This window comes from Fusarium oxysporum, chromosome 7, assembly GCF_000149955.1.
Source record: "Fusarium oxysporum f. sp. lycopersici 4287 chromosome 7, whole genome shotgun sequence".
NCBI lineage: Eukaryota > Fungi > Ascomycota > Sordariomycetes > Hypocreales > Nectriaceae > Fusarium > Fusarium oxysporum.
Genome location: NC_030992.1, coordinates 1626142 through 1653746, shown reverse-complemented (window position 1 = coordinate 1653746; position 27605 = coordinate 1626142). Strand labels below are relative to the sequence as shown.

At 48.5% G+C, this 27605-nt stretch overlaps 9 protein-coding genes across 20 annotated transcripts; 5 read left to right on the top strand and 4 right to left on the bottom strand.

Annotated features, from left to right (window-relative positions):
* Nucleotides 1–25: 25 nt before the first annotated feature.
* On the top strand, nucleotides 26–1029 carry FOXG_05250 (uncharacterized protein; the record flags this gene model as incomplete). Its single annotated transcript, XM_018383440.1, has 2 exons — nucleotides 26–104; nucleotides 200–1029. 2 exons carry the CDS (start codon nucleotides 26–28, stop codon nucleotides 1027–1029), a joined length of 909 nt encoding a protein of 302 aa, XP_018240370.1.
* Nucleotides 1030–2354: 1325 nt separating this feature from the next.
* Nucleotides 2355–4241, top strand: FOXG_05249 (DNA repair and recombination protein RAD52; the record flags this gene model as incomplete). Its single annotated transcript, XM_018383439.1, has 3 exons — nucleotides 2355–2585; nucleotides 2640–3340; nucleotides 3391–4241. The coding sequence occupies exons 1-3, from the start codon at nucleotides 2578–2580 to the stop codon at nucleotides 4239–4241; spliced, it is 1560 nt and encodes a 519-aa protein (XP_018240369.1). The 5' UTR covers nucleotides 2355–2577.
* Nucleotides 4242–4689: 448 nt separating this feature from the next.
* FOXG_05248 (uncharacterized protein) lies at nucleotides 4690–6305 on the bottom strand (the record flags this gene model as incomplete). The annotated part of the gene is made up of 2 exons (XM_018383438.1): nucleotides 4690–5878; nucleotides 5929–6305. The coding sequence occupies 2 exons, from the start codon at nucleotides 6303–6305 to the stop codon at nucleotides 4690–4692; spliced, it is 1566 nt and encodes a 521-aa protein (XP_018240368.1).
* A 164-nt stretch (nucleotides 6306–6469) lies between these two features.
* On the top strand, nucleotides 6470–9955 carry FOXG_05247 (uncharacterized protein). Of its 2 annotated transcripts, XM_018383437.1 has the most exons (5): nucleotides 6470–6782; nucleotides 6884–6918; nucleotides 6993–7050; nucleotides 7106–7532; nucleotides 7578–9955. In XM_018383437.1, exons 1-4 carry the CDS (start codon nucleotides 6692–6694, stop codon nucleotides 7285–7287), a joined length of 366 nt encoding a protein of 121 aa, XP_018240367.1. In that variant the 5' UTR covers nucleotides 6470–6691; the 3' UTR covers nucleotides 7288–7532; nucleotides 7578–9955. The 2 variants fall into 2 exon arrangements, with proteins under 2 accessions (XP_018240367.1, XP_018240366.1); XM_018383436.1 differs by having other exon boundaries at nucleotides 7106–9955.
* Nucleotides 9956–10147: 192 nt separating this feature from the next.
* FOXG_05246 (uncharacterized protein) lies at nucleotides 10148–13966 on the top strand. Of its 11 annotated transcripts, none has more exons than XM_018383432.1 (7): nucleotides 10154–10638; nucleotides 10833–11584; nucleotides 11638–11910; nucleotides 11985–12725; nucleotides 12777–13236; nucleotides 13294–13365; nucleotides 13422–13872. In XM_018383432.1, the coding sequence occupies exons 2-7, from the start codon at nucleotides 10998–11000 to the stop codon at nucleotides 13533–13535; spliced, it is 2247 nt and encodes a 748-aa protein (XP_018240361.1). In that variant the 5' UTR covers nucleotides 10154–10638; nucleotides 10833–10997; the 3' UTR covers nucleotides 13536–13872. The 11 variants fall into 11 exon arrangements, with proteins under 11 accessions (XP_018240360.1, XP_018240361.1, XP_018240358.1 ...); XM_018383429.1 differs by having other exon boundaries at nucleotides 12777–13365; nucleotides 13422–13497; nucleotides 13550–13791; XM_018383428.1 differs by having other exon boundaries at nucleotides 10714–11584; nucleotides 12777–13365; nucleotides 13422–13497; nucleotides 13550–13791.
* Nucleotides 13967–15852: 1886 nt separating this feature from the next.
* Nucleotides 15853–19725, top strand: FOXG_05245 (uncharacterized protein). The gene is made up of 2 exons (XM_018383424.1): nucleotides 15853–15954; nucleotides 16078–19725. Exon 2 carries the CDS (start codon nucleotides 17540–17542, stop codon nucleotides 19253–19255), a length of 1716 nt encoding a protein of 571 aa, XP_018240354.1. The 5' UTR covers nucleotides 15853–15954; nucleotides 16078–17539; the 3' UTR covers nucleotides 19256–19725.
* An 891-nt stretch (nucleotides 19726–20616) lies between these two features.
* Nucleotides 20617–22548, bottom strand: FOXG_05244 (uncharacterized protein; the record flags this gene model as incomplete). The annotated part of the gene is made up of 1 exon (XM_018383423.1): nucleotides 20617–22548. One exon carries the CDS (start codon nucleotides 22546–22548, stop codon nucleotides 20617–20619), a length of 1932 nt encoding a protein of 643 aa, XP_018240353.1.
* Nucleotides 22549–23358: 810 nt separating this feature from the next.
* Nucleotides 23359–25385, bottom strand: FOXG_05243 (uncharacterized protein). The gene is made up of 5 exons (XM_018383422.1): nucleotides 25273–25385; nucleotides 25185–25214; nucleotides 24053–25125; nucleotides 23829–24002; nucleotides 23359–23778 (listed from the first exon to the last, which is right to left on the bottom strand). The coding sequence occupies exons 1-5, from the start codon at nucleotides 25298–25300 to the stop codon at nucleotides 23734–23736; spliced, it is 1350 nt and encodes a 449-aa protein (XP_018240352.1). The 5' UTR covers nucleotides 25301–25385; the 3' UTR covers nucleotides 23359–23733.
* Nucleotides 25386–26696: 1311 nt separating this feature from the next.
* On the bottom strand, nucleotides 26697–27247 carry FOXG_05242 (uncharacterized protein; the record flags this gene model as incomplete). Its single annotated transcript, XM_018383421.1, has 2 exons — nucleotides 26697–26758; nucleotides 26812–27247. The coding sequence occupies 2 exons, from the start codon at nucleotides 27245–27247 to the stop codon at nucleotides 26697–26699; spliced, it is 498 nt and encodes a 165-aa protein (XP_018240351.1).
* Nucleotides 27248–27605: the final 358 nt, after the last annotated feature.

Genomic DNA, 27605 nt, shown 5'->3' with positions numbered 1-27605 from the left:
CGGGTGCTTTTGGACTTGCGACAACATGAACGTTCTGCTCTCGCCTCAGCCTCCTGTCTTCCCTCATCAACACGAAAACCCTCGTCTCTCCCCTCAGCGATCCCGTAAGTGCTCTCGTGCCTCAATCATTCCCCATTCGAGATGCGATAACTCACTCAACTCTTCCACCCTAACTGCTCTTCGCCACTAACACACTTAGTGCCTCCCTTTCACAGTATGGCCTCTCGAAAGCGGAAAGCTGACGAGGATGGTGATGAGACCATGTCACCCAGGAGTTCTCCTACCATCTCTGCTCGACCTCTAGCTCGACCATCGAAGAAAGTTCGATCCAACGAAGTCATCGGTCGACCTCTTGCACTTCCACGACTTCTCGAGACTCTTGATACTTCTCAACTAAGAACCGTCCTTGAGCGCATATGCGAAACCCATCCCGATATTGGTCATGAGGTTGTCTCACAAGCTCCTCGACCTTCAGTTCCGTCCGCCCTGCAAGTTTTGCAAGGTTACGAGGCGAAGTTGAAGGATGCCATTCCATACGGCGAAACTAGCCCGGAATACACCTACTATCGAATTAAAGAGCCGCTGGTTGCTTTGATTGACGCACTGTCTGACTTCACCCCTCAATTCCTCCCACCAAATGAAAACCAGCCTACCAAATCACTTGAATTCTTGGACGAGGCCACAAACATTATTCATAGACTTCCCAATTGGGAGCCGCAGACATACCGACACCATAAGGAAACTGCGTATGAGGAAATATCGAAGGCATGGGCACTCGTTATCAACGAGGCTGGCAAGAGGGCTGGTGGTTTTAATTTACATACTGGAGGATGGGACCAAATTTTGTCTCGACACAATGAACAATCCGGTGATCGTCTTGCCTCAGCAATCAACGCCATGTCCACGAGTGTTGGATGGATAGGCGCCAATGCAAACCCAGGAGCTGGAGGGCCCTCTGACCCTAATTCTATTCTCAACCAGCTCATGTCTGGTACCTATGGAGCTCCCGTTAGAGTTGGACCCTGGTAGGGACAGTTGTGACCTGGAGCTCTCCAAGATAATGATTGCATATCGCGGCGCACCGGACGAGTCATCTTCGCACATATTACGACCAAATCATTACGACGACTTTCATTTGGCAGCATTGGCGGCATAGACTTGAGGCACCCATTTCTTTATTTTACGACAGGGTGGTCGGCGTTTTGCGTGCATTTTTTATATCCCTTTCCTTCACTTATGAACCAGTAGGGATTACTGTTATACGGATTGGTTGATTTCCCAAGCAACCCCGACAGCGCAGACAGACTGCGTGTGCCTGTATGTAGAAATTTGATATATATTTCGTTTGTTATCTTGACAGTCTTGGCAGAAAGCTTGCAGACCGTTCTCGACGAACCTCATTCAATGGTTTCTTGTGACGACCACCACTGGATACGTGTCGATGCAACCTGTTGATATTCCTGCATGTACTTTTTTCTGTCAGCCAAATATGTCACCCTGACCAGGACCTATCGTGGAGTAAATAGTATCCGTCTTTCAGATCCCGTGGAATTATGCAGACGACCCGGCTCTATTCCGTCCCTATCACTAAACCGAAAGGGAAAGACTGATAGCCGCATCTAGGTGACCTCAATGCATTGAATGAACGTTTATCAGATAAGGCAGCTGTTGAACCTAGGTTATTCAAGCTATATTGTCGTCAAGAGGAAACCTTTATAGCTAAAATGGTCCAAGACGAACACTATGTTATGTAAAGCAGGTAAGCCCTAATGGGTATTTGTATCCTAATTGCGTCTCGAGCTTCGTGTATTTACAACCCTCCAGTTTCAAGAAATGGCATTCCTCTTTGAGATGTTCTCACTGTGATCGAGATCCTTTTCTTGAGCTTGAAGCCGATAAACTTGGTATTAAAAATACTAAGTGTCACAAGCCTTAGGGAGTAAGAAAACTTCTGACCTTAACTTAAGATGCCAAAATTACTAGCCATCTAGTCCAAAGGCCACTGATTATATACTAAATCTTCTTGAATCTATACTAAATTTACCGTAATCCTTTTGTCATCATGTAGGATAGAAGTCTTGAGTTTTCTCGCCTCCCAAAGACAAGGTATCAAATCCATGATGGAGGTACTAAGGTCCAGGAACAAGAAGTTGCCTAAGTCATTTAATTTGAATAGACACAAGGTAGCTCGAGACATGAGGGGCAATCGGGGTCCCTCGACAATCTGGTTACAGTTGCACACAAGTCTTGGGAGTCGGCGGAGCACTCGTATAGAACAGGAATCCCGTACTAGGTTAGTACCTTCTGACGGGCTACCAACCTGACGAAGGTGCCTAAGCAGTGTCACGTGCTCTCCCGTCACTCTGAAGTGGAGGCGCGACTGCCTGGATTGACCGTTAACGCGCTCTTGCTCATTAATCAATATCAAGCCCGCCACTGCTGGCGAAGTTTTGCCCTCAACTCTACTCCGTACCTTATACTGTCTCAATTTTGCTCTATTACTACGAACCCTCAATGCTGACACTTTCCGAGTTCTTCATGTGTACATAAATTTTGTTCTGTTTTCAAGCATTCACCATGCCTGCGTATGTCCCTAGACGTGTCGCGTTTAATGTTGTTACCACTAACGGTTTCCCCAGCCCAGGCGATCAGCACACTGCAGTGACGAATCCTTTCGAGGAGCCGCGTCTACGAGTCGCCGAATGGGCTGCCAAGGACATTGCAACTATCTCAGCGAAACTGGATAAACAACTTGGCCCCGAGTACATTTCTGCCCGTGCAGGCCCTGGTGGCACCAAAGTCCATTACCTAACTGCTGAGAAGTGTATCACCTTAGCGAATGAAGTTTTTGGCTTTAATGGATGGTCGTCCTCCATTCAAAACATTCAGGTTGACTTCGCCGACGAAAACCCTCAAACACAGCGTGTCAGTATCGGTTTATCGGTCATCGTCCGAATTACACTACGCGATGGCACCTACCATGAGGATATTGGATACGGATCCATCGAGAACGCAAAAGGAAAGGCAATGGCTTTCGAAAAGGCTAAGAAGGAGGGCACTACCGACGGATTGAAACGCGCCTTGAGGAGCTTTGGTAACGTCTTGGGCAACTGCATATACGACAAAGACTACGTGAAACAAGTCACCAAAATGAAAGCCGAGCCCGTTAAAAAGTTCGATCAAGACAATCTTCACCGCCACGCTGACTTCATCAAGCGTGATGTTGTAAGACAAGAACCCGCCGCTGCCGCTACTTCAGAGGCGCCCGCTGCGCCTGTGGTCAAGACAGAGCCGGTGCCGCCACTCCCTGTTGCAGAGTCATTTGACGATTATCTTGGAGGTATCTTGTCCTCCGATGGATTTGAGGAAATCGAGGCTGAATATCTGTAGAGCTTGACGAGGCAGACTTCTGTGTTCCAGAAGATGGCCACCCGGACGAAATTATGCTTTCAACATCAATCTTGGGCCAATCTGCAAATGAGAAACCCGCCAACAGAACAGCAGCCCAACAAATTCAGCAACAAACTGGTAGGTCGAATTCTACTGGACCTCCGAATCGAGCACCGCAAACTCCGATTCATGGACAGCAACGTCCAACCCCCCCCAATGGTGCAGCCACACTTTCCAATCGCCCACAAGGTGGACCTTCAGGACGAACAACTCCAAACCAGATCGGCAACCCTCGCCCACCACCCAATGGACCTCAAAACATGCCCGAAACCGTAGGGTTCTTCTCTGCAAAGGCCGTGAATCAACTGCCAGAATCCACTCTAGAAGGTTCGAGTAATGCTCGTCTTGCTTTGCCACAGGGGCAGCAGGCCTTCAACCCCAAGGCAGAAAGTCCATCTATTCGAAAAACCCCTGGTATCGACCACACTTCATCCAAACCTGTTGCAAGGAATGGCCAACATGTTGCTCCGACCAATAGTCAAGCAACAGTGGCACCTGCTACACGCTCTAACACGAATAGCTTTACCCCAGTGCGACCATCCATGTCCAGCTCCCAGAGCGCACGCGGAAATGTCATAAACCCCTCGCTCGATCAGACTCGTCGAATTGGCGCCCCTTCTGGTCCAGGCAGTCCACTCGCAAATAGGGGCAGCTATCGACCCCCGGCAATGAAACGACCTCCTCCAGCGGATGGGAGAACTGCACTAGCCGACCTCCCTGCTAACGGAAATGGAGGGACAGCACCAACTGTAGCAAGCGGATTGGAAGCAAAGCGACAGAAGACGGGATAGGCCTTTTGGGCCGGAGTTTGGGTTCAGACAGACAATGAATGGCATGATCGCTAGGCGTACCGGTGTCTTCAAGGATTTGTGTTAGGAGCTCAGGTCTGGGATGTTTTTTTTTTTTTAAAGGAATCAAATAATGAACGGAATGCAACTTGGGCTCTAGAATTAACTGTCAGATACCATTTCCTGTCTGGAAATTACGATCCGACTTGGTGCGTTGTAAACAAGTATAAATGTCGAGTCATGCTGTTGAGAATGATATGACAGTCAACAAAAGCTGCTGCTCTGTGGAGTTTCTGGGACAGATGTCTCTGGTCATCATTGGCGCGTTGTTATTTCATCTATCATCGTATTGTTACATGGCTAAGCCGAGTTGATATACAAGTGCCTCATCCCGAAGACATTCGAGATGCTCTATTCAGAGTAGAGAAAGTGTTTCATATGTCTTTTGCTTTCAGGCCAGCTTAGCAAGTCCTGATTGAGCCTGTTTCACTGCATGTGGAAAGCCAAGCTTGCCCGCCATTTCTATACACTGCTTGTACTTCTTGCGAGCCAAGTCATTGTTGCCCAACATGGCTGCGACATCGCCCCAGTTACACAGAGCAACAGCGCAAGCCTCGTCGCATTCGTCTGTACGCTCGTCGCCACTAACATCCTTTGCATGCTTATAAGCGTTCTTGGCCCAGTTCTGCGCAGCTTCTAAGCACTCTTTTCGAGTGGCGGGCATGGCAGGGTCATGCAGCTCCTTAATCATCTCGGAGGGCTCGCTGGTAGGCGGAACAAATATGGGATGTTGGGCGAAACTGACAGCGAGGTTGTTCATAATGATGGGGCGGTGGCAGGGCGTTTCGCAAAGACGAAGAGCTTGGAAGAAAAGAGGGATCGCGAGATGGAACTGGTTCTTGCGCTCATAGTCACGACCCAAAGATTCCATAGCGCCACCCATTTGTTCTGGGCTTAGCCAGTCACCCTCTCCAGGCTTAATACCCTCCTCCTTGCGGCGACGGAATTCTTTTAAAGCGGTTTCAACAGCCCAAATGAGGTGCTTCTGAGAGTTGTCAGGGTCAAGAACGTGTTCGTCGGCGTATAGCTCTCCAAGTTTGATAGCAATCCCAACAGTCTTAGTAAGAAGACGTTGCCTCTTATGCCATAAGCTTTCGGGTACGAACTCCCCGTCAGTCGCTTCTTGCTCATTGGGAGAAGTGGTATCGTTCGCAACGTGGGTCGAAGAGGCCTCAGGCGTCTCGGATGCAGGCTTGACAAGTCTGCCGTCATCGTTGACTTTGCCTTCCTTGACGGACTGCTCCATAACCCGAATCCACCTGTTACAATCGGCAAGGATACCCTCAAGAACCTGCAAGCAGCCGCTGTAATTTCCGATCTTCTGCAGCCAGTGTGAAGTCTGGATACGAATACCAAGAACTTCGTCAGAGTAGGGATCTAGGCCATGCTCTGCGCATTGATCCATGGCGCGCTTGTAATACTTGAGAGCCAGTTCGGAATCGGGACTGATGTTGGTATAGTATAGAGCTCGTCGTAAAGAGTTTGCGATGGGCTTTGGGTATCTTGTGAATTGGTAGTGGTAGAAGTAGTTGAAGTAGAGGTAGACGGTGTATGCGCCAATGACTGACACCACGCCGAGGCTGATATCGTTACCATAAGGAAATGGCCAAGGGTGTGCTCTGGGACTCACATGAAGATTCCTAATGTTGTTGCGCCTGGGCTCTGCCGGAACGCTGTCTTGATACCGGTTGGACTCATGGCGACTACAAGACTACGTAGGCCAGCAGCAAGAGCACGACCAGCGAATTGGCGGAATGTGATCTGTGGTTGTGTCGGTTGACTTTTCTTGGGCAACTGGTTCTTTCTGGCTTCAAGATCTCCATCGTGGCGATTATTTGACGAATTGCTTGTTTGGAATCGACGCTGGTCCGGCCGAAGGCCAACAACAGCGTAGAAGTTGACCGTGAATGTTCGTGACCGTAATTGGACGGATAACAGGCCGGAAGCCGGATGCTGCCAGCACCTCCGACGGAGGGGTCTCAGCGATGCAACTGCTGATACCGACATGGTAAGCCGGTTGACGAGTCCCTCGGCGAGCGATGGCCGGGGATTCTTTTTGTGTGGTTGTGGTGGTGATGACAAGCCTAGAGATTGAAAAGCTGTAAGTGGATGCTAACATGGAGCTCATCATAATTGCGCACAGACCACTTCTCGGACGAATACTGGCCTGTGCGTTTCCAATCAATGAGATTCTTTAGTGGAGGGCAGCTTCGGAATCCGCTAAAACTGACTTGGCCGAGGCTTTTGGACGGGAAAGTTCAGGGTCGTCTTTGGTTTTGGCGGGGGAGGGGAGAGATTGCATATGACGGAATCTCGAGAAACATCCTAAAACTATTCAAACCTATTCCCTTATTACTCAGTCTTACACTGTAATCACAAATACAACCACAATAATGGCTGGAAAGTTTGAACCTAAGGTTCCTGTGAACCTCGATCCCCCAAAGGACGACATCATCTCTCGAGAAGAGCTCGCTAAAGCCAACGGTACGGCCCGCCCCTCATGATGCTCAGCAAGGCATCATGCTGACTTTGACATAATCTTATATCTGGGACTTTTGAATTGGACATTGCTAACCTGAAAAAAGGTGCGGATGGAAACAAGTGTTACGTAGCCATCAAGGTATGATCTCCCATAGCAAGCAACTTGCTGTATGATCCATCTGATGCGAGCACGACTGATCGCGTCAAACACAGGGCAAGGTTTACGACGTTACCGGAAACAAGGCCTACCTTCCTGGAGCTTCCTACAACGGTAAATCTTCTAATTGCATATACTACAACATAGGATACCTAACTGTCACGACTAGTCTTTGCCGGTAAGGATGCCTCGAGAGCTCTCGGCAAGACTTCGACCAAGCCAGAGGACGCACGACCAGAGTGGCAGGATTTGGATGAGAAGGAAAAAGGCGTATTGAATGACTGGATCACTTTCTTTTCAAAGCGGTACAACGTCGTTGGTGTTGTTGAAGGTGCTACGAACTTGGACTGACTAGCTGAGTGCCCTCCGAGTACTCAAGTCAAGTTATAAAAGCTCCATCTTCATTCCAATCTATTCTTTTTGTGGACAATAAGCAGTGATTCGAATTTCTGATTCTCCGCCGCCATGAGCCCATGGAAGCTCCAAGGATCTATGCAGTATCTCGCTCAACGACTGGTCCTGTACTTTGGCCGACATGCTGAGAGACTGTCTCAAGACCGATGACACAAACGCTCACTTCTCTCGCTCAAGCCACAGTATGCCCTTGTATACTAAATCGAGACAAACCTGATCTTGGGCAGTAGATCCTCCGCTTTAAGTCCACCCCCTTACCGCTTTCATGTTTTGTCAACTTAGTACTCTCACACAAACAGCGTTACACAAAACGGGCCCGCAGCGCTTCTATCTTAATATTTACCATTTCGACCCATCCTTCCGTCTGTGGCGCTGTTTGGGGCCGGTTTGTAGCCTGTCTCTGGTCAGAGAAAAGCCAGGGGTGGCATCCACGCCTGACAACCCAGTTTCACACGAGTGTTGGTTTCTGGACAGATAGACTTGGACAGCGAAGCTTGAGCACTACGTGTCACATATGAGATCTTTGGTGACCAAACAGAGGTTAATGCATGCTTGGTTTACACGTGTGCTGTGCCTATAACTACCTCGGCGGTGATTTCTACTCCTGTATACGAACTGATTGGCAAAAATAGAGGCAATGGCGTTTAAAAACCCCACATTCACAGAAGGGGATGAACAAGATAAAATCCTCAGCCAACAGCACTCGTAAAACATTGATAACCCAAAACTCATAACTGATCGAAAGCCTTCAAACTTATCCGCCATGTCTTTGCAAAGACTGTTCCTGATCGTAGTTATGCTGTGTCTGAGATTCACTTGCCCGGCAAGTGATAGCACAGTTGTCACAAGGAACGCATTGTCTCCATGACTTGCGAAGGACCTTGACGCCAAAACATTGATGATTAGGGTCGTTGCGAGCAAAGTGGCAGTATGACTTGAGGCGGAGGGTCGAGTGATTGCATGCGAAGAGAAACTCTTCCCAATCGCACATTTTTGTTGTTGTGGCAATTGCCTTTGCCTTGACTGATCCTGATGTGATTAAGTTGTTTAGGCGAGCTTCGATATTAGGCAGTCAATACTTACAAGAGCTTCCCGAGTCGCAGCAAGGAGTCTGAATTGTGAGGTTCAACGTATGAGTAAGTGATTAATAAACTGAATCCGTAGATGGCAGCGAACAGACTTAGTGATAACGACTGATCAGTGGCAAAGGCTGCACGTTTTATAGTAAGAGAGCCGACGCCGGCTTCAGAGTTCGTTCATTCAAGTATACTCTCTTATCGTTTCCTCGTTTCCCCGGTTCCTGGATCATCCAGCTGTCGGGCAAGATACAAGGGTCTAGTCTTCATCATCCAATCGACTTCCAAAATATTTAAGGAATCGACCTATGCGATGGACTATCTGCAACCCAGGATGATATTAGCTGCACATTTTCCTTGCAGCGCTGAAAAGAGCTGGCTGCAGAGACAAAAAGTGATTATCCGAACGAGGGGTCAGTGAGGATCTGAGTCTCGTGTTACCCAGTGTGTCTCATGGGAGTTTGTTGGCGGAGTTTTCACCGCGCTTCTTCTGTTTCTTCTTTTTTTTTTAATATTTAAATTGAGCTGGAGAGCTTCTTTGGCGATAGCTGGAATGTCGTATCAATGAAGAAGCACCGTAATCTAAACATCGAACGAGAACCCGAATGCCACCTCTCACTTGAGAGTCGTGGGGTGTTGGAGTTTCGAATTGACCGAGGATTCAAGTTGAGAGGGACGGGCATATGTAATAGCCACTGGTGGTGCTGTTGTCTTTCTCAACCCAACGGGTCTCGACATGAGCTGGAGTATGGTCGACGATCCTCGCACGATATACATTCATCCTCCAACAGGTTATTACCGCCACTTAAAATTTGAGCCGGATTATGAACAGATATCTTGAATCGTTTTCGTTCAGCCACATTCGGCCTCGAGGATTTTGATCCAGGATAAAGAGTGGGATTTTCGGCAAGATGCAGATATTACCAAGGCTAATGAAGAACCGCACGAATGCATGTGGCCAAATGGAGCTGGATCAAAATAAGTAGATGAGAGAAGAGACAACGGACCACATCGTCAGGTTACGAAGAATGGTGCTATCCAGAGGCAGATAAAGGCGTGCACCAGGTGCTATTGGGTATTCTAGGGACTGTCCTAGAGAGGTATATGATTATGATAAGCTGAGTATTCCATAATAGAATATATCAACAATTGAGAATAATTGTCATGGTTTGGATGTGAAAAAGAGCTTGGCGCACTTGCAATAAGGGGCGTTTTCCGTAGGCCGACTATAAGCAACAACATACATCTGAGAATCAATGCTGTGCCTGGAAACTGTAGCGGCTGAGCTTTTATTCTTTGATTTTTTTTTTTTTTTGGTGAGTCAGGACAGTCAGTCGTATAGTAAGCCGTATGCTCTAATTGTTGATGATGATACAAAATGACGGCAATAGTCGTGATCGTTTGTTTAGTCCTGATGATCGTGGGTGACACGATAAGTAAACAGATACTGGTTCGAAGCGCCAAATTGTGAAAAAGAACACCGAATGGTCTTATACGGAGATGTTCTAGTCATATGCTGGTGACGTATCTAGACATATGATGATCCATTGCAAATTCAGCCGCATCATTAATTGATGGTTCGCAAAAACGCACTTTCTACTAAGTTTCGTCAGCGGGCGAACGCAGGTTGCCTCGCTGGATGCCTAGCATCTTGGGGGTTGAAAGAAGAATGCTGATTGGTTCAAATGCATCGCAAAGCCTCAAAGTGAGGCGGTTTGGGGAAGACAGAGTCGCTCATATTTCACCCAGAATTGTACTTTGCCAAATACAATACTTCCGGTCCTATTACTTTATTTCATCACAGCGACTCTTCCCTCCTCTATTTCCCCATCATCCCCCCGCCACTTTCATCTTCATTTGCGCTTCTGCATCCATCCTCCTTTGCCTCCTGCCTTCTTCTAAGCCAACCCATAGATCTCAGTGCCTACCTACCCATGGCTCATACTACTTTGGTAGTGACACCCTGACGCGAAGCACAACACGACACGACATATACCTAATAGGTAGTCGACTATCACTAGTGTAGCTACCAACCAACTCGCTCAACCACTTGGGGATCTCTTTGGCTTCGACCTGTCTCCTTCAGACTCGGTGTTGACTTGACACAGACCTCACGCTAGTATCTGTCATCAGTCGTCCGACCTGGATCCCTTGTTGGACCCTGGACTCAACGCTTGTTTGCGCTGGACCCTGCTATTGACCTCAGCCTAATGTATGCTTTTTGATTCCCTTTGATTCTTCTGTTTGTTGTGTTTCTACCCTGTGCCCTACTCAGTTCGATCGCCAGTGTTGGGTCGAGAACCTTGTTGTCCCCTCCAAAGTCGAATGACCTTTAGCCCTCCAGTCTATCGACTCGATCAGAACATGATGCACTGCTACAATATAACGGCTAACTCGAGGCCCTAGCCGCTCTTGAATCGCTGTGGCGTCTTTTGTCCATCTACTCGATCATCCCTGGGCTCTCCATTATTGCCACTATCGGTATTGCTCTGATATACAGTACGGCTTCACATTATCTATATTTATCGTATCCGTTCACTCTGATAGCAATATCGGCACTGAGCCCTCACAATGGACTCCTTTAGCTCTCCACAGGACCAGCGAGGCGGCGCCAATGTATCCCCACAGGCGGCTCAACAGCAGAGCTCGAACCTGGCTGCTCTGGGTCAGCAGAGACATCAGACCACGAACCCGTTTTGGCAAAACTGGGCTGGAGATGATCCCTGGAATCCTCTTGCCTTCGGTGCGCCTAATGATGGCCAGACCCGTTCGCAACTTATTGGATCTGCCAACTTTCAAACGTCATATCAAGACTATCGGAGCAAACCACTTTTGTCAGAATGTGATACCAACCCAGAGGATTCGGCTTACGGAAGCCGCTTGACTCATAGCATTGGTAACCCTTCTGCCTATGGCGAAGATATGGACCCTGATGTCCAAAATTTGGAACCTCAAAATGCGGATGCGCAGCTTGTCAACAGAAACTTAGAAACCCTTCAACTGCAGTGTCAACCAGCCACCAACGATGCTCACTTATATCAAGACCAATGGGTCCGACCTCATCCTCCCGCAAGCGTTGCAACGGCCCCGGTTGGTGGAGAACGACGTTGGATTTGTGGTGAATGCCAGAAACGATGCCGTACACGTTCCGAGCTAAGGTGAGCACATGGGTTTGACCTCTATTGATCACCCCTTTGCTAATAAAGTCTAGAAAACACGAATTAAAACATTCTCTTCCTTGGCACTGTGACGTTACAGGCTGCTCGCGTGAGAAAGGCTTCACTTCTAAGAACGATCTTGACAGACATAAGAGAACTGTACATAGCGACCGCACTGTTTCTGGTCGCACCTTTGTGTGTAATATTGGCAATTGTGCGAAGAAAAGTAAAGTCTGGCCAAGGGCAGACAACTTCCGGTCACATTTGCAGAGAATTCATGCAAAGACATATTCAGCCAATGACGACCTGTCTGAATATGTGCATCGGTATGCCTTTTCTCGCCCTTCCTTTTTAGCCTCATACTTTACCCTGGTACCCAGAGTTAGCTAATAAACTACAGTCCGGTTCCGTCACAAGATCTCGAGGGCGTGGGAGGGAGTGCTATGGCATATCTCCAGGAACAAGAACAGTTACCTGGCTTGGCCCATCCCTCAACAATTCTGTCCTTCCGTGTCTCGTATGGTGAACGACGGGCTTCACAACCCCAATCCGGTGCCAATAATCTTCCTCGAGGACCACCCTCTTTATCTTTTGATCGAGATGCATCAAGCCTTGCAACAGTACGAGAAGGTGACGAGAACTTCATTCACCCTGGCATTATCCATGGACGCAGTGCTCTGCCAACGAATCAATGGCCGGTATCCGCTTCTGAGGAGGATGCGCCGGGTGACGATGTCACCGCTTCTGAAGCTGAAGAGCCGGACGATGTTGCACTAGAAACTATGGACGGCGTGCAGCAAGGTGAAAGGACGACTACAGACGTCTCTCGCAATAGTGGAGACTCAGGAAGCCAACAGGCTGATGTCAGAATGGTTGACGCTGACGAAGCCCAACGAACTCCTAAAGCAATTCCCCTACACGAAAAAGAAAGTGAAAACCCCTCCGATGTGAGCCCAGAATCAGCATACGATGACCTTCTTGATAAAATACCCAAAGAACTTATCGCAAGCTATCTGAAGAAGCGGTTCGCAGGCCTCGGAGAGGAGGCTTCAAAACTAGATACAGTGAGCAGCAAGAGCCAAACACACCCTCACAAATGTCAGGATTGTGACAAAGTATTTCCTCGTCTGTGCGAGCTGAAGTAAGTGTTATTGGCCAACACGCTGAATACCTTAGCTTACAATTTCTATAGGAAGCACCAGAAGAGGCATTCAAAGCCATACGGTTGCACCTTTGCCGATTGTAAAAAGACATTTGGAAGCAAGAACGATTGGAAGAGACATGAAAGCATTCAGCATTACCAGCTAGAGACATGGATATGCGACTGTGCCAAGTCTGATTCTGCTGAATCTTGTGGCAAGGTTTGCTACCGCCGTGAGAGCTTCCGGAACCATCTTTCGAAGGAGCATGAGATTACAGATACTAGCAAGCTCGAAGAGAAAGTTGAAGGTTGTCGAAAGGGTCGTCACTGCGATGCTCACTTTTGGTGCGGCTTCTGTCAGGAAACTGTTGAGATTAAAGAGACGGACAACACCTGGGCGAAACGTTGCGATCACATCGATGACCATTTCTCTGGTCGTCGTGTACCCAAGAAAGACATCAGCGAGTGGATACATGAGAAGGATCACAGGATTGTCCCCTCGGCACCCCAGGTAGATGAGTCTGGATCCTCATCTGGATCATCCCCATCTGACCCGATATCTCCTCAGAGCACTGTTTCAACAGAAAACAGTGGTGAAGATCGCCGAGGTCGAAAGAAGGATATGTATATGTGGACATGTGTAAGTAGAGCTCCGGCCCAAATGCCAATCACAACTAAACTGACTCACTCAAACAGTGTAATTGTGCTGTTGAAAACAGTTTCAGCAACAACACGTTGTGTTGCGAGTGCAACCAACGTTCGTGTAAGAATTGTACTTGGCACGCAATTCCATCTACAAGCGACAGTTAGCTTATTATGTTCAGTGCGTCAATGTTATATTACAATCGGCGGATACTCCCTTTTCTGTTCTTATGATGCGAATGATATACCCCCGTCATGTGGTCAGGTTTGAATATTTACAATTTACAAAAGTCAGAGGGTCGTTTTTGCCTGGGAAGCACTTGTATTTATAATATAATGATTTTGATCTTATCGTTGCCTTTTGTAGCTTCCAACAAGGCTAGGATGCGCAGAAATCAAGAGCATGTTGATGCTTCAATGCGCCCCCAGTCATAGCAATGCTTTAGGCCCGACGGCGGTTAGGGCAATTATAAGCTGTCGGGCAACTGTACTCCTGATTTATCACGAATTACTAGCGAGAGTCTGCTCCAGGATATTACCAAACAGCCCCTGTAGGATCAACAAAGTGAAGAAGAGAGGGGCACATGCTAACTTCGAGTGCCGTCCGCATGCTCGAATAGTGCCCTGGTGCATACGACGTATTTCCACTTTAGTTGAACACCGACTGGCATGGCGCGGACTATTGTCTCAGTCTCAAGCCACTCCAACAGGCGCCCCGGATAAGTTCCCGCGGCGTGATCAAGACCAGCCATGAGGTCCATGTGGATGAGATGCTTCGGAGCTGAACCCGACCCACGAGTTGCCTCGCCGGGCATCTATTCTATGTTTGCCACAGGAGCATCATGATTCATTGACGACAAAAGGAACTATAGGTATCGGAGGGGTCAGCCAAGCCACCGCTGTGAGTTTCTGGTAGTTGCTCATTTCCCCAGGAGCCGCGTTGGGTAGTCTACATCACTTGTCATGTTACACAAGGGACCACTAACATGGCCCATGCTCTCCCAGCAGGGGCATGGGGTTGAAGAAAGTACAGTAGAGTAGGTAGGCTATCTCGCAGGGGTTACCCACGGAAGATAAGATCTGCACCACGTTTGGGGAAGAGACCGATCCTCCCAACGCTCGAGTGAGCCCAGACATACATCTCAACGACTGGTATCAAGTGTAATACAGGGACCGAAGGTCTCTGCACCATCGCGAACCATCCATGAAGAGGGATCGCCATGAGAGGGGCTCATCTCGATGGTTGTGGAATGGACAACCCGGATGACTGAGAGTTTTGGTTCCCCTTACACTTGAGATAGATTTCAAAAAGCTGCCATGTCATTGGGGACAAATGAGTTCACGCCTACAACGGCGGCTAATGGTTCCGCTTGACATCTAACCTTGTCAAGTTGCGTTTCCTGGTTATGTAGTAGTTGAGAGTGGTGCAGCGCTGACTCTGACTCGAGCCAAGTTGTAAAGAGGTTGAAGAGCCATGTGCATTGAACTTTACCTAAATCCACGCACTCGGTTCATCCAGTCAAATCAAGGTACCGAGATGGCAGACGTAAGTTTACGTATTCGTACATACATGGCTCAAAATAGATGAATCCAACATCCAGCTTGCTTCAGCTGAAGCGTAGTACTCGATATGCATTTGCCATACAATATTACGGGACAGTCCCAAGGCTCATATTGGGGGCTGTTAATACTTCATCCATGTAACATCACCTCGCAGACATTAATCTCTGACCTAGACAACCCCCCATGGCGTATGCATGCGAATGGAGGTGTAGCTATGGACTCAGCCCTGCTGCCGTATTGTGATGATCCATAATTGATATCTGTCATGAAGAACAAGGCCCGTACCTTGGACCTGCTCCCCGAGCCAATAGTGACTTACACCGGTGCCGTCTTCCAAGTCCAGAACAGGAGATGACCCAATTGTTTGTTCAAATTGCTCTATTCTTTCAATTTTCGGTGATACACCAACCGCAGAGAACCTGCTCTCGATTGTGGCACGAACGTGCTCCCTTATTCTCTCATGACATGACACAGGCTAGTACCGAGTAGGCGCTGAAGAATTTAGTACATGGACAGGCATTCTCAAGACTCTGTTGGTGGACTCTTGGCTATCAGACTGGGAACTGGGTGTCATTGAGGATCGATATTGACAAGGGTCTTTGTGCCAATAGGATTGAGAGCTGAAAGCCAAACCCGTGCGGTAAATCAGATTCACCTACCTCTGTCCTCGTCAATTGCACCGTACGGGATGGCATGGGGCGGGATCTCACAAACAGTGACAGCGAAGACCCAGGTCGGGCGAGGTAATGCTTGTAAGTCTGTTGGCTCTAGCAATCCACTAGTCTCCCCTTCTAGCACTTGTTATTGGTCAAGATGTAGGCGATGGCTGCCTTCTTTTTTAAGGTGCTCATCTGGGTAGACTTAGCCCACAGAAGTTAAGTGCTGGAAAGACATATCCTTGTCTTAAATTAACGAACGTTAACGCCTGTCGTCGATCCTCCAACTCCAGCGCGAGCTGGAGCTGGAGCTGGTGGAAGGACAAGTCGCTGGTCCGCCCATCACAACTATGTTATCTGCCTGAACCGTGAGTGATCTCGCTTCTTGGGAATAAGGAGGGGTTCGTCAAAACTATCATTGGAAGGGATGTTTCACTTTCTTATCGAGTTCTCCAAATCGTCAGCATCTTCAGCCCTGACTAGACACACAGCACGTACTCGTCATGAAACGTTTCAAGGGCCATTCTTGGAAAATATTAGCCGCCACTAATTGCGATCCTAACCCGCTAACGCGGATTTTACTGGGTTTAACATACTACAAGCTCTCTCTGACTTGGGCGGCTATCCACGCTCGCGCAATGATGGCCCCAACTCGAGGTAACCGTCACCAAGAAGAGACGTCTTGCATCAAACTGTCTTGGGCCAGCCATCAGCATCAGCTTGCCGGAGGATTGTGCTTTGCCTTGCTTTGCTCCGCTCATCCCCGGCCTACCCATTCCCGGCACAGACACAGTTCCTGCTCTCTAGGCCTATCAACATTCAACGCCAGCATCGCATCGCCATCGCCATCGACATCGCCGTTGCGGCTGCAAGGAATGCTCGGACTCACTCACGCTGGCACGTATCCGCATTGGTGCAACACTGACATGGCGGCTGAACGGGCCTTACCGTCCTGTTGCGTGGCGTTAAGCTCACTCACCCGGTGTGCCTTGGACTAACATTAGCGGCCATGGACATGGCCGCCAATGACTGAAGACAATGCCAATATGACTTCTCTCAACGATGCATGCCCGTTGTCAATTCGAAAATGTCTGATAGTTACTCGGATTCGAGTGCATACCGACCTGGGACAGAGCCTATGAGATAAATTCCACCTCACTTAGCAGCTACAGCCCCCAAGTCATCAATCTCCCATCTTCCGTCTCGGCCACCAGATTGGAATTGGCATTGTTACTACATTGAGGTACCCTTCAACTTGACGGCTCCGTCCCGGCTCACACACCATCTTATCCCAAGGGTGACGGGGCGAGGCCGCCAAGGTCAGGCCTGGAGTCCCATGCTGCTGCAGGTCGTCCTGAAGAGTAATAGATGGGATCAGCGCAGCGCTCCACTTCTACCGATGCCTCTTCAGGCTGGGGTACGTACTTGCGGCTCTGCTCGACCAACTCAGGGAGTGCCCAATGCCCGCGTCGGCGGGACGCTCCAGATAGGCTGGCGAGACCTTCTGGCCATACAAGTCTTGGGGCCCTTTATAATCTATTAAGATGCCCACCCTCACCCTCCACCATGGCGACTCCTCTCTATTTTGCTCAACAGTCCGAGCAATCCTTTTCTGGCCGGCACTTTGTGGATTTCGTCTTTTTCCATTCCTACTCACACCAAGCTTCCCACTCGCCTTGGTTCCCCGAGCTTGCGCTGCAGGTGACTTACACGTCCAACGTCTTGCGTTACCAACTCGCACATCTTGCACTCATGATATACATGCCCATTCACCGTTTCAGAGCTGATAGTTCTTAACTTCGGCGCTAGAACTTGAACAGTTCAGTGGCACTTTCTCCTCCAGGTTTTCTTCGCTCTGAAAGCTTTGACATACCGTGCTCTTGTTCTTCTTTTCTTTCGCCACAAGGAGCCTTACTTATAGTACCTCTCTGAAGAAGGGGAGCTGCTAACACCATGACTTTCCAATCACCCTATGAGAGGACCAACGGAGCTAGATGTTCATCTAACACACGCTATTTCTCCTATCCCAGCCCTGACTCAATCAATCACCAAGACTTCGCCTGCCAAATTGATCCCCTTCTTCAACATACGGCACCCTATGCCAGCCACGAAGGTACCTACTATGGCACCAACAGCCTGCAGAGGTATCTGCAGGAGCCTCAGAGCAGCTACTTCATCGCATCATCAAACATTGATACCCCAGGCACTCGATGTACCGGAATTTACCCTGATATGAGTTGTCCTCCTCATCAAAGTTCACAAGTCCGTCAGGGCTCTCCAATGTCCTATCAACCATCATCAGCTGCGAGTGGACCACAAAGTCCCAATTGGACAGATAATGATGCACATGTCAGCACTCTAGGCCCTTCTACGCCGTCCGATGTTGCAGTCTTGTCCCCGAACATTGTTGGTTCAGGCTCTCTATCACCTAGTGTCTCCCTTTACGGATTATCAAGTGTACCACAAGGATGTGTGAACCCAGCTGTCATCGAACCTAGTCAAACCGTTTCTGGAATCAAAGAGGAGCAAGAGATTAATGCTTTCACCCTCGACATGAATGCAGATTTTGACGGCGCCACTCCCAATTCCATCTACCAAGGCGACAGCTCGAGTTCTCCATCGACTTTCGACCCTTCATCTTCAGAATTATATCCTCAAGCCGATACGAAGGCGGCCTACCCTGATCCCGACAACATGGATCTGGACGTAAATTTCGAAAACGAAGCTGAGACTATCGATGGCGACGATGGTGACGATGAATACAGACCCAACTGTAGAACCAAGTCATCTCGAAATGCCAAAGGTGGCAGTCGACGTGGCCGCACCAGACGACTAAGTTCCACTACCAATGCTAGCAGAGGAAAGGTTACCAAATCACGGACTGTTACCCACGGTACTACAGCGCGGAAACTACTCTCCTCGTGTGAAAGCATATTGTGCCTACACTGCCAGAAAGTGTTCAACGACGACGTATCATTACAGAAACATATCAATGCCATGCATACTCGCCCTTTCATCTGCGTCTTCCATTTTGCGGGCTGTAACCACGCCTTTGCAAACAAAAACGAATGGAAAAGGCATGTTTCGGCGCAGCATTTGAACCTACACTACTGGCTTTGTACAACTGGTGCCTGCGGATATTCTTCAACCCCATTGAAATGTGTTTTGGGTACCGCTACGCATTGCAGGGTCTTTAAAAGAAAAGACCTCTATACACAACACATACGCCGGATGCACGCACCTGAAGAGGTTGCCAAGGCTGACAAGAAAAACAAGACCTTCCCCCCTGACTGGTTAGCCCAGGAGAAGAAGTTACAGGAGGAAGCGTTCCGGCAGCGTTGCAAATTGCCAGACTACATGCATTGCCCAGCTAAGGGCTGCACAAAAGTCTTCAATAACGGCCATAAGACTTGGGATGACCGAATGGAGCATGTCGCTGTTCACCTTGAGCGTGCTGCCAAGAATGAGGAGCCACATGTCGTTTTCGGGGGTACAAACGACGAGGCTCTCACGGAATGGGCTTCTCACCCCAACGTCCGTGTTATTGTGTCCACTAGCGGAGGGTGGGAGACATGTCAACCGCTTAAGGCGGCTAAGACCGAGTTATCAAGGCTAACCAGCGTTCATGACGAGGGCCTGGATGAGGATGCAGAAGGTGAAGAATGCTAGAAGTCATGCGATTGGCTTCATACAATCACTGCATTGTTTCTCGATCTTTGTGAGTTTTGCATTTCACGAACTGGTGTCGCAACTGCGTTTTGGTATATCTGCAAATTGGGGTCGTAATGATGAAGAGCTGCGAACAACGTATTGGGTATTCAAGGTTTTCTCTTGGCGTTTCTTCAATTATTATATCACCGTCGTATATATACAGGTTCCGAACTATGATGATTTTTTATATCGGACTGGATTCATGTTCTGTCTTACACAGGCAATGGATACGAGGAGGGAATGAATGCAAGAATTAATAGGAGTTTGTTGATCCCATTGTCGTAACATTGACCACTTCAGGTGGAAATCAAAGCCTCGCCGCATGTATATGTATGCTCATTTCCCGACTGCAAAGAGTATCCTACTTTGTCAAAGCTACGGAGGCCTTACCGTAGCTCGGCTTTTTGGGATATCCCCTGTACTGGTAAACATGGGAGTACTCACTTCTCTGTTAGCAGACTCGCTACACCATACCCCATTGTGCCTTGGAAAATCGGAGCTCTGAACTTTCAGTAGACCGGGATGTCACTGCCACTGCGCCTTGGGCTCAATATGACTAGGGTTCCTGTTTAGCATTCAGAGGAATCAATATCCGGCTTTGTTCTCCTCAACGCTGGATTTCTACCAGTCTTTCTACAACACCGCCTGTTTCAATTCCAGGCAATATTCCTGTAGATCATACTCAACCTTCGTTGGAGAGTTAATGATCGCAGTTCGTATGTCAGAGATGGCAGCATATGCAGTTCATTCTAGTACGACGTGAATTAGAGGCTATTCTGACCCGTTCGAAGTGCATTCTTCTTGAGTTTGGCTATTTAATACTCTATCATTATTCCCCTGTCCTATAACCGTACCATGCAAGTATCTAATTGCCTGTTCTTGATATGTACTACCGCTTCTTCAAACTTTGATAATGTTGATCAATCATTGATCTATGGCTGGTGAAAAGCAGCCCGGCTTATTTACCCCTAGCCATCATTATGGATGCCATATAATGAATAACAGCAGCCTCTTTATTCGTATTAGCATACACCCATTTGGGGTTTCAATCTTCGGCTGATCAACGTAAGCCTAGCCCTGCTATTGAAGGAGGGCAACTCGAGCACTTAGATATAAGTTTGAAACTCAAACATATTCAACTTGTAAGCAAGAAGTCAATGTTCTCGAGTTGTTCCCCTCTCAACTGGTGAGTTTTGGTGATGGAGTCAGGAAGACTTTTGGCCTGGTCGTGCTTGGTTTGCACAAAGATAGAGTTGCAGATCACAGAGCATTTTCTTTTCTTCTTGACGTTTCTCTCCACATTTCATCATCCAAACTAATCACTGAACCATTTGAGAACCTTCGCACGAAGCGTGATGCATTGATACATGTTGCGTTGCTGAACCACGTTGGGCACGGCGTTGTTGCCGACCTTTGCATGCAAGTGCGTATCCAGGCTCATGTGCTTTACGCCATTCAATGTATTCTTCATATTGTTGCTGCTGAATTGGGTCAGGGTTTGTCGGTTTGGGAACAGGGTGTGGGCGAGCTTGAAAACAACTACTTCCCAGCGTTGAGTTAAAGAGAATCTGAGGCGCTGCATAAGTGCCCATAAAGTGACCTGATGCAACAGGATACTGTTGTAGAAGAGGACCAAATATTGCTAGGCTCGGCGTATTGCCGAACGTGGCAGGCGTCGGCAGGATTCCAAGCCCAAGACCAGGTAGCACTCCAGGGGTGAGGATATTTCGCACTGGAGGGCCACAAGCACCCCCTGGGAATCCAAACTTGGCAGGCGGCGATATCTTTGACGAGTAGTTGAACTCTCCTGGATCTTGTTTGGTTGTATCGGCTGTAGTTCCCCCTGGAACGGATGTACTCTCTGTACTGTTGGCACCAATGTCTGACTGTAGTACGGGAACAGAAATGTCGTTCATGTTATGTGGTGCGGTCTTGACGGTGTTTCTAACAGTGTCTTCGTTTCGAGTCTCACTTTGACTTAGCTCCATACTCTTAGAAACCTCGTCTTCTGGAAAGTTGATAATTCCCTGACTTTGCGGTGCTGCTGGGAAACTTCTTTTGAATGAGAGGAATTCCCTTGCCCTAGGGTTCAACCCATGTGTGAGGACATCGGAATCAATACGGATTCCAGAGTCATTAGATGAGTCCTTATTTCTCGGGGGGTCGCTATAAAGAGAGCCAATACCGGAATCAGAGCTTTGTTGTGTAGATTGGCTCGGCTGCTGGCTTGATTTTGGGCTCCAAGGACAACCATGGCCGATAAAAGGTCTGTTTGTATCTCTCTTTGTGTTTTCAGTCTCATGTTTTGACCCTTGCTGGAGCTTCTGCAGAATTTTCATGAAAGCCGCTTTTCTGCGTTCGAGTTCTTCGCTCTTTCTGGTTTGCTCAGTTGGTGATGACAGGCCACTGAGTACCTTTGGTTGGGATTTTGCATGTGCGATGTTGGCAACAGCTGGGTCCTTCAGCACAGCTTGCCTGGCCCTGTCGGTCCTTTCTTTGTCGAGTTCACTTTCATTTCCGGCCTCTGTGGGGAAAATATGGTGAGGAGTTCGGCGTCTTTCCACTTGTGGGTTATCAGCTTCTTGCGTAGTTCTTCGCTGATTTTTTACTACACGTTGCACGTAGGCAATAGGAGCCTCTCGATCAATGCTCTGGACTGCCGTTCTATGCTTCTGTGTGCTGGCAGCATAAGAGGGAAGGGGTGAGACCTGAAGAACGCGGAGTTGGCGATCCTTGTAGTGGCCACCGGCTAGGTCGACGTTAAGCCGGATAGTACAAAGTCCACTCATGGTATCAACTGGCTGCACATTATCATGGTCTAGACCTCCATGTTCTTGGTTGGTAGAAGACACGTTTGAGTCCTTGATATCAGTCTCAGGACCGCAAAGACAAGGTTGGAATTGATTGGAATTGCCAATGAAAGTCCATGGAGATATGTTTCCATTCCTCATAGGGGAGATATACGCTCCTTCTGTACTGTTGTTGGGAACCTCGCGACTATGTGGGCTGGCTTGATTTGTGCTGTTGGTTGTGTCAGTAACGTCAGAAACACTGAATCCATCGCGTCGACGACGCCAGTCTGGGTTGTTCATTGCTTCAGCAAACTTTGAACTTGCGAAGTTCTCTTCCGAGTATTCCCTCCGCGAAAGAGATGGTGCTGAATACCATTCCTCAAAAGAATCGTCAGCGGTTGTGTCAGTTGAGATGACGGATTGAGCCATTCGGCTTCGAATCCTCTTTTCGAAGGACATGCCGAAATTTGAATCTTGAGCGCCTCAATGTGTTGACCGGGGATTGTCAGATGCACCACGAATCTTAATCAACTTGGATCATGAGCAGATAGTCTGCCAATGGTTTCCAGTGTTAGAAATGCCGTATGCTTCTATATAAACACAGAACAAGTGCTTAGTAGTATACTAGTGAGTCCTCTGCGCGTCTTCTTGATAGTCAGCAGTGCATGCGTCTCGAATTTAAAGTTTTTAGCCTGTCGATTCTATTTGTCGTAAGGCATTTCTTTCAGTTCACCAGAAAACCAAGGGGAGTCTCAACCCAAAGTTGTAGCCTCGGCAGAGGAAACTGTGAGTGGTGCCTACATTGGGTGTCAGTCTCGATTCTTGTATCAGACAACCAAGATCCCAAGTCATAAGAGTGAACCGGTCGGTAACTTTCAGGGCAACATACTGATAAGAAGATACGAGCAATGCAATCGAAACTCGTAAAAGCGAAACTGCGTGGCCAGGCGCTTCGCGGCAAAGGTGCTAAGCTTGCCTCAGAGACGGGGTGCCAAAAAGGGGAACTTGATAAGCTTCGGGGACGATCGCTGACAAGTGAATTCGCTTTTGCTCAGGCGTCTTTGCCATAGACAAGTTGTCTTAATGCTGCGTATAGCGGGATAGATTGTCCAAAAAGGGGCGTTTGGCTGTCTTGCAAATGAAGGCCAAGCTACCTATGGTGGTGAAGAAGGAAAACAGCAAATACGTGAGGGGGGTCGTGAAATGACTACTTTGGTAGCAATGCTGAGAATGTGGAAGGTGCGATTAGAGTAATCATACATAGTGGAGAAAGAACTTAAGTGCAATGCATTTGTCTGTTCTTGCTACCCCAGAAGGACTCTTTCCCTCAGACTTAAAATTCAACTGGGTGACAGAACTGATTCAAGAAGGAGGGAGCATCGAGCACCGGCACGGGCAGAAAGGTACAAAGGCTTTGTACCAAAGTAGAAATCGCAACGTATGGGAAACTCTGATACCTTAGACACATGCTTGTGAGCGGAACCAGGCAAAGTGCTTAGATAGGCACCTAGGTAATTAGAGGTATCCAGAGATGGCCAGCAACCCAGTGAAATGAAAACCCAGAATAGCCCAAGAAGAATAAACACTACACAAATAATAGGTAAGCACTCGCTTTAACATGCTCTTCATGATTTCACGAAACAATTATCCCTGATACTGCTGCCCACCCATGAAAGCAGCAAACGCCCTCTGTAATATTGTTAGTGACAGAAAGGACCACAGACAGACAAATCACTCACCGAGTTCCGGGTTTGCATGTAGACCGTTCCAGGACCAGTGAATTTACAAACCAAACCCTCTGCGGAAGCAATGCCTGAGATGATACCTCCAGAGGCAACACGCTCCATTACGTACTTGCAGTTCCAGGCTATCAGATGTCCATTATCCACGATGTACTTCTCCCCCTCGACAAGCTAGTTCATACGTTAGCACCTGATAAGAGAAACGTATTCAAGAAACCTACTGTTTTATGAATGATGGCACCGAAACTCGAAACCCACAACAACCCTACACCACTGATCTTATAAACCCAGAGACCCTCGCCACTGAACATAGCCTTGCCCAGTCCCTGTCTCTTGAAGTCTTTTATAACACCCTGGGTACAAGCTAAAAATGCATCGTGGCCTACGGACCAGGCTTCCTTGCCAGTGAGGCGAAGGGTAGTGATATCACCAAGGCTGTGGGGCGCAAGAAGAATCTCTCCTGGACCAATATATGTCGAACTTGACATGTCACCTCCGGTGATCATCTTCTTCATGCTGAACTTGATTTGGCCTTTCAGAGTAACTGAGGGAGACATGGCGATCATTGCACCTGGCTTGCCAGTCATGGGGCAGCCCATTGCGAGCTGGATAGTGAGAATTGTGTTGGTATCGCGGTGACTAATACGGTAGCTGCCACCATTGAATGTTCCAACGTCATCAGATGTGGCCACTGCCCCAACGAATTGACCTGCCTCAGGCGCCCCAGACACAGTCATTGCAACTGCTGTTCCAGGCTGCTGTTCCGGCTCCTGCTTGGGCTTCTCAATGGGATATTGGTTCTCATCCAAAGAGGATACTGGCGGGGGCGGTTCAAAGTTCTGCTGAGTAGACTGGGGAGTCGCTGCTGGAGGAGTCGCTACTGGAGGAGTTGGCCCAGGCCTCATGGCCAAATTGCTCTGTTGGCCCGGCGCATGATACTGATTCTGCGGGGGTGGAGGTGTTGTCTGAGGCAGGTTGTGCTGAAAGTGCTGTTGATACGCTGGTGCCGAAGTTGGAGGAGGAGGATAGTAGCCCTGAGAGGAACTATGAGAGTGATGCTTGGCTTGTGGAGAGGGAGTCTGCTGCTGAGCCTGGGGAGGAGCCGGATAGTGAATCGGCGTCGGCTGGTGGGGAACTTGGGGAGATGGTGTATGTTGAGGAGGAGGAGGGTAGTTCACAGCCTGTCCAGGCTGAGGTTGAGGCTGAGGTGGAGGAGGATAGAATTGTGTGCGATTAGCCGGAGGAGAGGTGGGTGGCAGCGCATATTGATGTTGCTGTTGCTGCGGCTGAGGAGCTATCCAGAGATTGTATGGTCAGCTTTGCCAAATGGTCTTTGTAGAGAGCTTTGCGAACCTGGTGAGCTCTGTGTCGCGCCGGGCGGAGCTATTGAGGTGTCATGATCAGTTTCGTTGTCATGATATAAAACTCGATGTGGACCTACGAGGGTGGTAATGCTGCTGGCTCGCCATAACTTATAGGAACAATACTACAATACGTTAAAGAATACAAGAGCTTCTGAACTGGAGGATAAAATGAAGAAAGGAGAAAAATGTTCGGACCCTGAGAGAGCCCTCTTAGGACAGCTCGACTCTGCTTCCTTTAGCCGCCCGTAACATGTGCCAAGCTAGGCTAGCCCCGCATTGATATCGGGTTCCATCTACCACGATACTTGAGTCTTGGGGTTTGATGTTGGAGATACCCGGACGGAAAAAGCTACAGAACTTTAGAGAAAGTCTTATCATCTACATATTTCTTGCCATATGCCTTTCAATATTGTTTCGGCATTTGCCTGTCTCACCATCGAAACGAAACGGCCGCGTCCCAAAAGACCAAGTTCCTGCTATTCATACAACAGATGCGACATAGGCTGCAGAATGCAGGCTGTTTCATTCAAGATCATGCCCAATCAAGTCATCGGCCCCTGGCTCAATGAGCTCTGTGGCCAGTTTGACCGTAAGCGCCTACGCGGGGCACATCATCAGCGCTTAGCTCGCATCTCCATGAGCCTATTGGTTTAAGAGAAAATTAGCCCGCGACTTTCTCCTCCATTCGGAAGCTCTGGGTCAAGTGCTGTGAACCCATTGAATCCATGGAAAAGAACCTAACCTCAGACTTACAGATTCGCCATTATTCCATCTCGTCACGTGGTAAACCATGATGAATCTCCTGTTCCTGGCGTGTACCGGTAGTGACGTTTTACACGTGATGTAATTAGATACGTTTTTTTTTTTTTTTTTTTTGGGGGGGGGGGGGACAAGAGGACCTGAGACCTCAGTTTTAGATGATGGAAATCCCGGACCAGCTTTAGATGAGCAAGTCCTAATACACTCTAACTGTTTGTTTTTGGTATCCTAATCAGAGGCATCAAGTCTCTTTGCATACCGACCGTGAACATCTCACCCCGAGTTCCATTTGTTTACAATATGCCAAGGCTCGTTACCCATGGTGCCCTCATTCCATCGACCTGGCCATTTCTTGGTAGTTTCTGGGTATGTGTTTATTCCCATTGCCAAGGATATGGCGGTTTCAGCTCTTATGCATCGTAAAGTATAATAACAAGTATTCCCAGGGGTCAACCCCGCTGTTCACGCCCATGCAAACTTGTATGGCTCAGAGCCACAGTTCATCTACGTAGTAACATGCGTAGCCAGCCGTCTATACATGATGAATAGTTCATCTCGTTCTTAGGGCCCGAGAGGCAGTCTGCAAAGGATCTAATTCGGAGAATGCTATCTCCAAAAGAGCGAGATATCAGCCGCGAAGCTCCACAAGTTTAGGCATGCGGCACAACAAGCCACTTATGAGGGCGCTTCAGCTTGGTAAGCGATCGTGTTAAGGGTGCGAACTGATGAAATCAACTTGAACCTAAAAGTTGATGGTCAGGATATTGACCGGCCCTACCAGATCTGACAGAGTATCGTGGATTGCTGGAGGCATGATTTAAGATCGACATGGTGGAACACACTGGAAGTTGACTCACCCAATGACACTGAGCTGTTGCATGCTTGTGACGTTGATATGGCTCCATGGCCCGGGAATACCACGACCCGGTAGTGGCATCCGTATCTAATATGGAATTCGTCTTGTGCTTCTCGTGAACAGTTAGCTTTTGGCTGACCTATAACAGGCTGCCTTGTGAAGATGGCTCTTTGTCCTTCTGCCCTTCTACTATGGCCGAACCACCTCCGTGGGTTCCCATGATGGCACTCCAGGCGCCACAATGCAGTGATTCCTACAACTTGGATGGACGCTCCGTTCCGTTCCGCTTTGCCCTGCAGGACATGTTCTTCTGCGGTAGTTGAAGAAGCACCATGGGCCTTTTTGGTTGCCACAACAGCCTGGGACGATCCAAATGGACCTATGTATTTCCCTAGTCCTAGAGTGCAGCAAGGATTCTCCAGACGTTTGAACAACATGGCCCTTGCGTCAAACAAACCAACACCACCGTTGATTCCTTACGCCGCTCAACCTCGTCGCCGTTGGCTTCGACATAGCAAGGCGAGACTGGGCCAATACGGCCGCAGGTAAACTTACGAGATACCCGAACGAGAACCAAGGCGTCGTAGATGTGTTTTAAAGTTTGACTACTGAAAGCACTGTTGGAACCGATGCATGTCGGAGAGACTTCGTCCCTAACTGACAGGTCTGATAACCGAAGGCCAGACGCCACTTGTGCATGGTATTTATGGCTGGTGGTGTTTCAACAGCAGCCTAGACGTTCAAGTTCGCCGAACCACCTCTCTGGCGCTGTGGATGTTAAGCTGCGGTTACTGT